Below are 13858 nucleotides of genomic sequence, written 5' to 3'. Positions count from 1 at the left end.
AAGGTGTTTGCTTAAGAGAAGAGGAATTTCTCACCATTGAGAAACCAATGGTAGCGTCTACAAGTAAAACACCTCTGGCAACAGATAAACTGCCCCTGAAACTAAATCTGCCCCTCAACCAAATGGCTCCTGTCTCATGAACTTAAGAAATGTCCATGTTTCCTTTTTTATGGGCAGAGAAGAATGAGAAGAAGGGGAGGGAGGAAGAGAGAGATTGATCTGGGCAGATTTTCTGGCTGAATCTCATTAAGATCAGGGTCAGGCTTCCCTGGTGGCGCAGTGGTTGACAGTCTGCCTGCCGATGCAGGGGACACGGGTTCGTGCCCTGGTCCGGGAGGATCCCATATGACGCAGAGCGGCTGGGCCCGTGAGCCATGGCCGCTGGGCGTGCATGTCTGGAGCCTGTGCTCTGCAGTGGGAGAGGCCACAACGGTGAGAGGCCCGTGTACCGCAAAAAAAAAAAAAAAAAAAAGATCAGGGTCATTGTCTAGTTTATATATAGAGCTGGCCCTTGAATGACGCGAGTTTCAACTGTGAGCATCCACTTACATGTGGATTTCTTTTCCAGTAGATATTGTAGTACCAATATTTTCATTTTACAGTTCTTCACTTTAACTAAGTGTGGAGGAAAGTTTGTGTTCGATTAGAGATCACAATATGTGGACTTAAAAGAAGTAGGGTTTGAGTCCTGCTTCAATTGTTTCAGCTTATTGCCCTTGTGGTTTACTAATTCCTTTGTTTTTGAGGCAGAAACAGCAGGAAATGGATTTTTCGAATACCCAGGGGGTCAGCACCCTTAATCCCCCATGCTGTTCAAGAGTTAACTGCCTGCAATCTAAAAGGTCAAGAATTAATTCCTTGACATCTAATGTAGGTAAGGGGATGATGCCAGTGCTATTAAAAGTTACTTATTACCCAAAATGTTCTAGGGATCCCAGGGTGGCACAATCCTGTCCTCTAGCAATGTAGAGTCTAAGTGTGCCCTGTCTCTATCATGGAGACTCCAAAGAAAATATATGAAAGGAACCAATAAATACACCACTGTCTACACAATTAGTTTTTAGTGGGGGAAGATGGGGTTCCCTTTATTACGTTTCTTTTTTAAAGTTCTGATAGGTACATTATAGGAAAGGGTATTCTACAATTCTTTTTGCTTAACTCACTTATTTCAGAAAGATTTTCTTGGGGAAAAAAATGGGGAGGGGTTTGGGGAAAATCCCAAAGTCACAAACTCTCACACACAGGAAAATGAATAAATTAGTCAACACTAAGAGATTAATGTAAGTCAGTAAACCAAGCTCCTAAAATAATGAATGCCGTCCATGGAAGCCAGCGGCGCTTGAGTTAATATTAGGTAATGAAATAATGAGGGCTCAGTGCAATCTCCTTCAGGTGCCTATGCACATCAAACATGAATGATACCTGTGAAACAAGGTATAAGAAGGTACAGTTTATTTAGATATACTAATATAAGGAAAGGGTCATTTAAAAACAAGCAACTATGTACACATACGGATCAAATCCAAAACATGACAAAGTATGGTGTAAGATGCTGAAAAGATAAGTGCACATTTTATATATATATAGCAAGATGTGTGTATATATATATATATATATGTATATATATATTTATATATATTTCAGAGCACAGACACTTGAAATCAGATACATAAAATGGGGGAGGGGAGTGTTCTTAACATATATAAAATCTGGAATGACATATGGGTATATAATCAAGGAGATTTTCCTAGTGCACAATGCACACAATTTGGTGATAAAAAAAAAAGCAACTCAAGAAAACACAATATAATGGCACTGCTTTGGTTATGCACTTATTCATTTTTTGTAGTACAGTTACAAGAAGGCACTTGGAGAGACCTCATCAAGTGTTCATTCGACATCTCTTCAGCAGGATTTCAGTCTACGTCTTAAACAGGGGTGATAATCCCGTTTCCATCAAGCACTATTAGAGCTTCATTAATCCAGCCTAATTCTAAATCCAAGTCTCATTAGCGTTCTAAAGCCAAGAGGCAAATATGATTTGCTGTCTCCAAAAGTCCCAGCGCCACACCCACTAGGAAGGTCAGCAGTCGAGTCCTCCCTGCATCACTGCATTACTCTCTCTGCGTCGAGAATGAACAACTGCATGCAGGCACTGACCTTCAGGTCTGACCCTGCAGCAGGCGCCTGGAAAAATAAAATTCAGCAAAGCCCAAAACAGGCAGGAGCCTTTTGTACCTCTCCTAGATAGGATGGAAGCTGGAACCTTGAACGGACCGCACACTTTCCAATGACCTTGAAACTGTTTATAGCCTTAAAGTGACAACTGGAGACTGCCTCCAATCATTTAGGGTGGCAACTTTTCTCACCTGAGCCTTCACTGACATACTCTGGATTTTACCTTCTAATTCTAGACCTTTAGTGACAATTCCCTAAACCTTTATCTCCTCGGGATATCAAGCCATCCTTTTTCTGTTTCAGGTTTTCTTCTTGCTTTCTGATGGACATACTTTTTATCCTTTGAGGTTCATAAGCAGCCTTTAATAGAACGACTCTCACCTCTTTGTCATCACTTGCACACCCTTCCCGTATTCATTCAGTGCCCATTTAACAATAATAACCATAGCAGCCAACCTTACTGAGCATTTACTATGCATAAGCCAGGCACTATCCTAAACTCTCTGTGGATTAATTCATTCACTCCTCACAACCCTATAAGGCAGATACTGAGAAAAAAACCCTGAAACACAGAGAAGTTAATTAACTCATCTAGATTCACACAGCCAGCAATGACAGAGGTTGGATTTGAACCCAGGCAATACAGCTACAGAGCCTATATTCCTACCCACTTAACTATTCCAATTCTTTATGAACTTTATGATGGGCATGGGCATCAGAACAATATGCCAAGTTCCAAATCACAACCTAGAACAGCAGTTCAGCAGCCGGCTCTGCGTGAAAAGTCTATAACTGCATTATTCTGGACCTGGTGCTTTCATCAATCTATGAAAGGAGAAATGGGAAGGTCAGCAAGGGTACACGCCTGCTTTCTGTTTAGATCTCCAGCCCAGGGAAGGTAAAATGGACGGCAAAGGCAGGCACAGGAATGAAGAATGGCGGTGGGAGGGAAAAACACAAAGCTTTCTGTGAGGGAGAGAATGGGACGGACTTTTCTCCCCAGAGGGGTTATCCATCTTATCCTAAGAGGGTTCTTGGGAAGAGATATATTCCCTGTTCGAAGCATCCTGGGTGGACTGTAGAACTCCACTTCCTGAGAAGCATCCTGCTATTGACACTTATCTCGGGGAAAGGAGACTTTGAAAGCTATCCACTATATCTTTCATCAAAGAGCTAAGATTAAACAGGTTCCCTCCATTCTTGTCATTACGCTGCCACGGCACCTGAGATCCAATTTGCTCCTTCAGTCCCTGTAATAACAGAAAAGCCTTTTCACGTGCATATTTTATATCATGGGCTTAGATGCCTATAGAAATGACCGTAAGTATCTTTCACCATGGAGGGCTAGGGATTTGGAAAAGGATGCTAGCAGAGGATGAGCAAACCAAACAGAACAGGTTGGACAAGACACGTACCCAAAAATCTGGGTCTGGAACTGGCAACATAGCTATCAAGGCTACATCAATCCTCACACACACACTCACACACACACACACACACACACACACACACACACACACACACACACACACACCCCTATATACCTATTCCCGACAATATGGTAGACAGCTTATAGTGCTTGTTAGAATTCCAACTTGGGAACATTTCCCTTAAGCCCCTCTAGGCTGGCTACTGCCCTTGTCCAGTTTTATTTGTGTCGAGTCAGGCCAATATCCACACTTAGATGTGTGTTAACATGAGTATTAACATTTAATATGTTAAATGTTATGTAATATGTATGTATTATGTAATATGTAAAATGTTAACATGTGTATTAACATTTGCTGTTAATACTTAGGAGTTATGAATTATTAACACATCAATGACTTTGAACAACTTTTTAGATTCTTTCAAATGCTTCAGTAGAATCCATCCTATCTCGGCCTTCCACATGGGGAAACTGAACCTCTGAGAAGAGAATTAACCTTCCTAAAGATCACAGGCATCTGTCGACTTTCCCTATCTGATTATTTGGGAGTCACTTCTCTTCGACTTAAAGCATGGCTGACTCCAGGGTGTTCATTGATCATGCGAACTTGATTTTTAACATGACCTTTAATCCAGTAATTCTACCGGAAGGACAGGACTGTCAGTGTTCTCACATGTTTGGCCCCTCTGTCTCCAGGGTCCTTGTAAGACAGGGACCCCGGTGAAGCAGGAAGTGGGGTGAGGGCTGACCATTCCCACTCTGTAGGCCTCCAGGTCGGATCTCTTATGACAAAGGAAAGGGTGTTCCTACATATGCAAAGAAGAGATTCTGGAATATTTTCTAAATTTAGAAACAAGAAATACATATAGATACATACTGACTCTCTTTCAATGCCTAGGACTTCCATGCCCTGACAAATCAGAGAAGAGTTGATATCTCAGCCAATTCCCTCTAAGCCACATAGTTCCAAATGAAAACTAAAGAAGTCAAAACTTCAAAGGGAATCACTGACCCTGCTTTCTGATTCGTGCTATCTTTCAGGAGGTTAGTTTGACCGAGAATTTCATTGTTTTTGTTTGAAGCCTCTATTGTATAGTTCTAACCCACCCAAAACACTTTCCACTCATTGGTGGATGAAATAAATCGCTAACTACTAAACCTAAGCAGGTTTATTAGAACACCAGAGCAGGGCTCAGGAGACTATTAACCGCGCTGGATATTAAATTATCTTTTTCCTTTACCTCATCATAATTTTACAGTTGAAATAGCTTGATAGGTGTCTCTAAAACAAAGTGTGTAATTTAATTCAAATTTTTATTTTAAGTTGTAAAGCTTTAGATACGCGGAATGCCTAGAAACCACTGTGTTACGATTTCTCGTCCCAGATTCTTCCCACCATGCTTTCCCCAAATCATATTTTATCTCTAAGGAATTATTCAACCTTTGGTCATTTAGCTGAGGCAGTCAATGAGGCAGGCAAGTCAGAAAAATCAGGATAAGACTAATAATCTCATGTGATGGTAATTAACATTGAGTGGCCTCTGCTAATGTGCTAGGAAAGAGTAAGAACCTGCTTGCTGGGCCTCTGTCCTTAATGAGGCAAAGGGGTGGTTTGGACAAGGGAGAAATGATTTGTTGGAAGCAAAAGGAATTTTCCGAGCACAGCCTGGGTGAGGTAAGAAATTAGCTTATTGGCAAGTCCTTAGCCCTGCTTCATCAAGATTGAGCTCGGGAGGTCCCAAAGATGAGGACCCACGCAGTCAACTAGAGTTAAGTGACAAGCCCAAGGTCACACAGCGAGTTAGTGAGAGTATGAAAATCGCAATTCTTCGTGTTTCTAGTCCATTGCCTGGTGCAATGAAGTAGATAGCAGTAAAAGCTACTCTGTATAATAAAGCCCCAGAGCCATTCTTTTTTGACCTTGAGGAGTTGAGCAAATTATAAAAGGCTCAAATCTAAAAGAATCAATTTGAAACTTAAGATTGAATTGAAACACGTAGCCCACAGTTATAGTACTGGTCACCAGAGTGAAATGTTCTCTGTGATCATGCCTTCAGGCTAGCATTAATTAAAAAGAAAAGAAGGAAGTGGCGTGGGCCTAGAAATACATTAAGTGCACCTACGAGGCTAGCTATTATTGCTTATCCAGGTCATTCGATATTCAATATTCACTCCAAAAATATTATTTGATCACTTACTACACACCATGTGCTGAATCAGACAGTGGAGAGATAATAATGAATAAGACAGACAGATATACAACCCTTGTATTCACAGAGATACAGTCTCAGTAGTCATCAAATAAGCAACTACCTGCCCAATACAATCAGGTTCAATCCTGTGGGACAAACCTCTTCCCCCACTTACTCAGGGGCAACTCTTCCCACCCAAGTCCATAAAAAGAGAAACCAAAAGTACAGTTGCTCTAAACTTCCACTGCCAACAACTTGACATTTCTTGTGTGATCCCTAAAAAACAGTTAATGCATATCTTATCCCTATGGGGAATTTACGCCTATTTTTACTAAATGCCCCAAACACCTTTCTTTAATTTATATGACAAATCACTCCCTTCTTCTCTTTTCTAGTCCCTCCTTGAACAGCACTTTTCTCAAATTCCTTTTCTTGACTTCTGTTAAGACCCTGCAAGGTGGCTAGTAAGTGACCCAGGGAATCTGCATACTCAAAAGCCACTTCACCTGGTTATCACCTTTATTGTGTCCAGGGTAATTCCCTGTTCTCTCGGTTCAACATGTATGCTTTCTTATTTGGACATATCTTAACATTTGTAGATAATTTTTCCAGTCCTAAGGGGTTATAAACAATTTGGAGATTTTCACAGTCCTGGTGTTTTGTAAAGCAAATTGTTCCAACGACATATATTCCTCTGTCACAGTTAACTAAATTGTTTTCTGGTCCTTATTTCTAATATCTGGGTGGGTTACCATGGATATAAAGAAAGCTGAAGATAGACAGACCCCCAAATGTACCATGCTCCTGAAATTCAATTTTGCATCTAGGAAAACCCATTTCCTAAAAATCCTTCATTCCTTTGTGGTTTCAACTTAAGAAAGCTCTATGAGTAACTGTAAAGGGACATAACTGAACAATGTCAGCAGTTACCAGGGCGCTGCCTCACAGAGAAAAATATAAGTAATATGCCATGAACCCAAGGACAGAAACTTGTTCTACGTCAGAAAGCCCCAGATTCCAGGGCTCTAATCTGAGGCAAGAGAGGGCAATTAAGACAGCTTACTCCTCATCCTGCAGGGTCTCCTCCTCCTCTTGGATCTGGAACTGGTTCTTCACGGGAGCTAGGTTTTCAGTCTTGGCGTTGTAGTTCCGAAAGCAGACATTGAGCTTCTCATCAAATTCATTCACCAGGTCCTCCATGGACTTGAAGCTGATTATTTCAGAAGAAAAATTCTCAAGCTCAGAGAGGGAGGGGTCCTCTAGATGGTGGGGAGATGAGCCGTAGAAACACCGTGGCTTCTCTTCTGGGTCCTCCGAGCAGCAGGGCCGAAGGTCCTCAAATTCTTCATCCAAACTCACCAGTGGGGCCTCCATTCTTGCACAGCAATAGAACAACTGCAATGTTCAGGATTCGTTTATCTAGAAGAATTAAACAGGGTGATGTGAGTTTGGACTGGACTTCTGTGCCAACTCTGCTGAGGAACCATAATCACTTATTCCATAACTCTCATCCCTCTGAAAACAAAACTTCCACTTTACTGGTCCATCGCTTCCGTACTTCCTCACTATTATACCCTTAAGGAGTTCAAATATCATTGTTAGTGTGAATAATGCTAACCCAATTAGCACACATTTTGGAGGCACACCTGCTTCCAATTCCCTGCTCCAAAAAACAAAGCCTAATGGTTAAGCATGCAGCCTCTGGACCAGACTGCCTAGGTTTGCATCCTGCTCTGCCCCTTACCAGCTGTGACCTTAGCAGTCACTTAACTTCTCTGTGCTCCCTTTTTTTCTTCTCAGGACAGAAATAATAACAGGACCTATCTCAAAGGACTGTCCTAAGGGTTAAGGGAGTAAACACTGGTAAGTGCTTAGAACAGTGCCTGGCAGATAATAAACGTCTATGTTGTTCAGTTTATGTTCTCTATTATTATTTTATTATTATTATTACTATTACAATAGGTCCACAACCCTAACCATGTGCTCTCAAAACTGGAAGTTTGGGCTTCCCTGGTGGCGCAGTGGTTAGGAATCCATCTGCCAATAGAGGGGACGCGGGTTCGAGCCCTTGTCCGGGAAGATCCTACGTGCCGTGGAGCAGCTGGGTCCGTGTGCCACAGCTGCTGAGACTGCGCTCTACAGCCCGCGAGCCACAACTACTGAGGCCCCCGTCCCTAGAGCCCGTGCTCCGCAACAGGAAGCCACCGCAATGAGAAGCCCGCGCACCACGATGAGGAGCGGTCCCCACTCGCCACAACTAGAGAAAGCCTGTGCGCAGCAACGAAGACCCAACACAGCCAGAGATAAATAAATTAAATAAAATGATTAAAAAAAAAAGAAAACACCTGGAAGTTTTTCGTAACTTATTTGGTGGTAAAACCTGCCCTGACCTAAACACGTTTGGCAACTAAACCTGATCTACATGAATATAGAGCTGTTCATGGTTTTAATTTATCCCATTTAGTGTGTTTTGCTGCAGAAATTTTAATTTTTTTAAATTATAGAGATTGATACCCCAGGCCCCGGGGGATGATATGCAGAATATGCACTCTATTATCGCCTTCCAAAATCTGAGATAATCTAAATTCTGAAACATGCCTGGTCCCAAGGGTTTTGGATAGGGCTTCATGGACCTGGATATGATTACTCTCATCAATAAATGATAGACTAATTGAACACTAATACAGACTTTCAAACAAGCACCTGAGTTTTTCCCAGACACACAGCATATGTCTGAAACTAGAAGAATGGATTAAATGACCTAGTACCCTGTAAGAGATAAGACCCAGAGACTCATGTGCTCCAAAGCCCAGACTCCACAACCACCTTGGGCACTACACCCTGGAAGGCTGTACACTCACCTCCCTTCATTTCCCAACAGCTCCGGGTCCTCTACCTACACTGCCTTTCGCTGTGATTTAACCATCTGTGCGTACATCCAAGCCCTTCCCCAATTTTCATTTAAATTCCTCGAGGGCAGAGACGTCCTCTGGATACCCTCCATGGTTTCTAGCACACGCTGCCTGCGGCGAGGCAATCAATCACTGTGTGCTCACTGACAGATGATCTTCTGTCCCCCTCACGCAGTTTTCATTTTCCATTGCAGGCAGCACAAGCATTATTAGTGTCTATCATACCCTTCTCCACATACTCAGCTTCCTTCCCTGGAACACGGCAAGGCAACCAAACTTTTCCCTCCTATCTGCGTGATGACTGATCCAGATAGATGCTTAAATTGGAACCACTGCCTCAAGAGGACCAAACAGACAGCAAAAACCACGGCTTCTGCCCCAGGACTGCCATTCTCCACCTCTACCTACAAAACTAAAACTCTAAATAAGCGAGGCAGAGGGTATGCCAGGTGAGGACCCGGCCAGTTCTTACTGGGATTTTCCTGGGATTAAGTCAGTTACCACCACATCTCATCAAAACATATTCTGAGTATCTACAGTCTGCAAAGGCAACATAACAGGACCTTGGAATACAAGAAGATATAAAAGCGGTATTATGACAGCTTGGAAAGAACACAGGCTCAGGAGCCAACAGACCTGCCAAAGGCTGGCTGAGTGACAAGCACTGTGGGTCCTATTTCCTCGTTTGTTAAAATGAAGGTGTTGGTATAGAGTTAATGCCTCTGAAAGTTAATTTTAATAACATATTAACTTAATACTTTTAATTGATACATTTTAATAGTATAGTTTATTTAATCTAATATATGCAAAATAGTGCCATTGCAAAATGTAATCCATAGTTTTAAATATTCATGAGACATTTTACATTCTTTTTTCATACTAAGTCTTTGAAATGTGTATTTTACATTCACAGTATGTCTCCATGTGGATCAGCCGCATTTCAAGTGTCCAATATCCACGTATGGCTAGTGGCTACCATATTGGACAATCCAGCTATTAAGCAATATACACACAACTAACTACCAGCTAGAGCTTCTTCACCTATGGTCGACAGACCCCTAAGGGCTCTTTGAATATAACCATATTTTATTTTATGCACTTAAAAGCATATTCAGAGAAGGATCCCAAAGGTTTCTCTACATTGGTAAAGTGGCCCATAGCACAAAAAAGATTAGGAACCTCCGAGTGCCAAAAAAGCGAGTTTAGAAAAGATCACTGAGTGCAACTGAGAGTAAGGAAGGTTTTACAGACAAGGGGTTTGTATGGAGAGAGGAAGGACTCTGATGGTTAATGCCGGGCCCCAGGGTCCAATCCTGTTCCTATTACTTCCTAGCTATGAGACTTTGGGCAAATTATAAGCCTCTCTGACTCAGCTTCCTCGTCCATAAAATGGTGTTTAAATAGCACTTATATTGGAGGTTATTTGGTGGAGTAAATGAGATAATCTTGGAAGTGCTAAGCACAATGTGTGGAATGCATGAAGTATCCAGTAAATGTCAATAATATTAGGAAAGCGAGGCTAACTTAGCTACGTGGAAATGTGGGGTGAGAGCGCTTCAAGGAAAAGAAAAACTATCCTTGCCATGATATTCCAGGTGTGACGCTTCAAAATGCTTATCAGATGAGAGAACTATTGCTGAATGAATGTTACCATCTTTTTTTACTAAGGCACCCCTGCTATTTTCAATTCATGTGGTCAAAGCCACTCAGATCACTGGTTCCATTTCAGAGAGACATGAAAGCTAACCAGCTGGTACTCCAGATATGACACTTCCTTTAAATCTGTACTCTTCCTGGAGAGGACAAGGGAGCTGGTGTGAGAAGGTGATATCAAGGAGGGTGCTGATTTGAAACAGCACAATCTATAACATTAGCCAGTAACAAGAGGGCTAGCCAAGTGGAACCTAGGGCTACGATTGAGTTTTGAGCGTTGGCAACAAAGAAGATTATCCTGAAAGCACCTATCCTCAGCCCAGGCTCTGGAGAAAATAGATTCACCTAGAAGATTATAAAAGAAGAAATGGATATCACAGCTCTATAGTTCAGAAATGTGATCATTTGAACAATCTGCAATATAGCCTGATTTCTTTTCATCAACTCACTCACTACCCAGGGGCCAAGAAGCTCCGCATGAACGACCAGGTGGGGAGGAAACTAAAACTGAGAGCCTGCATTGAAAATCAAAGTCACTTGACTCCCAAACTGAGCCCAGAATTTGTAGAAAGAGCCCAGGCTGTGGCAGAGGAGGTGAGAGCCAGGCATCTGACTGGCCCCACCAAGGCCTCAAGGAGGGGTCTCTGGGTTAGAGCTGGCAGTCCTTCTTAAATGGTTCCCCTTCCCTCCTTCCTTTGCTCTTCTCTCTTGGTGGGGTAACTTTGCCCCCCAAATGAGATGTCTTACTCTTGCATCCTGGCAAGCTTGCCCCTGTCTTCAGTCACAGCTCATTTCAGAAGCTTCCTTCCCTTAAAAGCTAGGGATAATTCATTTGAGAGCTTATCCTCTTTCTCTATACTTCCAAAATCAATTTGAAAAAAAAATACATGAAGAATGGCAGAAAGAAGGAACCATAGGAGGGTGGTCTTGTCTTTTTCTCTTTATCATAGAATGAATGCAGGACTATAGTTTGCTTATGTCCTATAATCTATTCCATTTATTTTGGTTCCCAATAGATGGTGTAATTTGGAAAAGAAAAGACGGCTCAGAACTTAACAGAGACCCAGTAGGAAACACACGGTTAGCCTCTCGTGCAGCACAATGGTGCATAGTAGCTGCAGCTCGGGGCTGCAGCACCGTTTCCCAGTGCCTGCTTTGCTGAGCGGAGAAGCAGAGAATTCACCATGCCTCCCCCTGCTGGGCCTTTGCACCTCCACGCAGGCCCCATTCCATCTCCCCTTCTTCCCACTACTTGCCCCACAGACCAGTTGATTCTATGCCCACCCACCCCCCCATAGCATCCCTAAAGCTGCCCTCCCCTGACCCACCTTCGGTTTCCCACTGCTCCTCAGCAAAGCCCAGTCAGTGTACATGTTCCTGCCAAGCTGCACATTTTGACGGAAAGAGAGTATTTCACCGCGTAGAAGTCAGCAACCCCTTTGTGGTTCCGCTTCCCCCTTCCCCCTCCTCCTGCTGCTCCGTTCACCCTCATCTCACATCCCCCTCCCCCAGTCTGTTGGGGTAAAGAAAGGCTCCTCCAAGCAGCACAATGCCTGGAGCTCCAAGAAAGCCGGGGGCATCCCGCGCAGGCCGCACGCATACTCCAACGGCCACGGGGCCCTTTCAGCCAAACAAGACCGGGACATGGGAGCGGAGGGGGTCGGGAGGTGTCGCGGCGAGTAGGGCAGGAATAGGGAAGAGAGAAGAAGAGAGTGCTGTGATGTACCCCCTGGGGGCTCCGTCAGATGCGCTCCCAGCCCCAGAGGCCCTGGGCCCACAGGAGGGCAGCGTGCCCCACCACCATCACACCCGTCCTTTCTCCGACCTGTTCGCGGTAAAACAATCGCTCCGCCAGCGTCTGCGGCAGCTGCCAGCGGTTCTGACACTGCAGGAATGCACGGTCCCTGGGGAGAGGAGGCTCGGCGTCCCAAGGAGGGGCACGGGCGGGGTGCGGGGTCAGGTTCTTAGAGGCATAGATGATTCTGGGGCGTTGAGAGAGCCGGACCAGATAACGGTCCTGAGAGGAGGTACCGACCCACTGCTCCAGCACCATCGGGCTGCGTTCCCTGCCTCCCCCAGTCCCCAAACCGCGCCGCCTCTCGACACACACACACACACACACACACACACACACACACACACACGCCTGGCTGGGGGCCCGCGGCTCCGATGATGCTTGAAGTGCCCATCATCCGGTATCTCCCGGCGCCGGGCGCTGCGCCCCGCTGCTCTCCCGTGAAGGGCTGGGCAGGAGGGCAACGGCCTCCGGGTTCTCCCTTTCCGATTCCGGGATGGGACCGTCCTGGGTGCGGAGCTTCGGCGCCCCCAGACCTGCCGGCCGGAGCATCCCAAGTCGCGGGGCCTCCTTCCCCACCCCCGTCCACCCCCACCCACGGCAGTGGGTCGGTCTGGATTAAGGTCGCCCACCGCGACTGCACCTGTGCGGGTCCTGGAGGCGGAAGGCGGATCGCGGGGCTCAGCTGGACACCCCCATCCACTGGCCGCGGGGAGCGGCCGGAGCGCAGCTCAGCGACAGCGGCAGCCGCGAGCTAGCGAGCGCTCCCCTCGCAGCTCCGCCGGCGCCCGGCTCCGCTCCCTCCTCCCCGCCCCGCCCCCCTCCTCCCCCACCCCCACCTCCCCCGCGCTCGTGCCCGGGCTCCGGGGGCCGCGCCCGCGCCGGGCACCCGCCCAACGGGCACGCGCAGAACCCGGACGTCATCTTCTCGTTAACATTCCTAGCCCTACTTGGTGCATGTGGCCTGCCTTTATTAATATTTATGAATTACTATTTCTCCCCCCTTTAGCATTGGTCTTTCTGCTTCCCTCATGAATATTCAGAAGCTCAAGATGTGCGCTTGCAATAACTCCCAGTGTGGATTTCTCACAGGGAGGGCCTGACACTGTAACTTCTCCATAAAAGCATAAGTGGGTGGCCGAGTGGATGGGCAGGCGGATGCCCGCAGACACACTCAAAGACCTCCCTGGACTTTCTGGCCTCCCCCTTCTATTCTGCTGGGGGCTGGGGTGAGCAAGTGAAAGGATGCCTGCCACGCTGAACCGGGTTCAGACCTCGAGTCAAAAGTAATAAACGCTTTTACCTCCCAAAGACGCAGGGTGGGGTTGGCTTCAGGCCGAGAAAGCTGCGAACGTTTCCACTATCCAGCTACAGAACTTTTTCATGGATCCGAAACTGAAACTCTGTACCAGTTAAACATTAACTCCCCGTTCCTTCTTCTCTGCAGACCCTGGTAATCACCATTTTACTTTCCATCTCAATGAATTTGACGATTCTCAGTATCTCTTGTAAGTGGAATCACACGGTATTTGTCCTTTTGTGTCTGGCTTATTTTACTTAGCGTAATGCTTTCAGGGTTCATCCATGTTGCAGCGTGTGGCAGAATCCCATTTCCATTTCCATTTCTATTTTAAGGCTGAGAGATATTCTGTTGTATGTATGTAACACATTCTCTCTATCCATTCTTCCCTCTATGGAC

At 45.2% G+C, this 13858-nt stretch overlaps 1 protein-coding gene across 3 annotated transcripts in view; it reads right to left on the bottom strand.

Annotated features, from left to right (window-relative positions):
* FEZ1 (fasciculation and elongation protein zeta 1) overlaps positions 1-13563 on the bottom strand; it is a 40839-nt gene extending 27276 nt beyond the window's left edge. Inside the window, exons 1-2 of one of the 3 annotated variants that reach the window (XM_060017721.1) lie at positions 13463-13563; positions 6863-7218 (exon numbers count right to left, since the gene is read on the bottom strand). In XM_060017721.1, the coding sequence (XP_059873704.1) occupies positions 6863-7173 (311 nt within the window). In that variant the 5' untranslated portion in view covers positions 7174-7218; positions 13463-13563. Of the gene's footprint in view, positions 1-6862; positions 7219-12189; positions 12294-12802; positions 12961-13462 lie in introns of those variants that run through there. The other 2 variants (XM_060017720.1, XM_060017722.1) reach the window with 2 other exon arrangements.
* Positions 13564-13858: the final 295 nt, after the last annotated feature.

The sequence above is a fragment of the Delphinus delphis genome, chromosome 8, assembly GCF_949987515.2.
Source record: "Delphinus delphis chromosome 8, mDelDel1.2, whole genome shotgun sequence".
Taxonomy (NCBI): Eukaryota; Metazoa; Chordata; class Mammalia; order Artiodactyla; family Delphinidae; genus Delphinus; species Delphinus delphis.
Note: the sequence above shows the minus strand (reverse complement) of the source record. Positions and strands in the feature narration are given on the sequence as shown.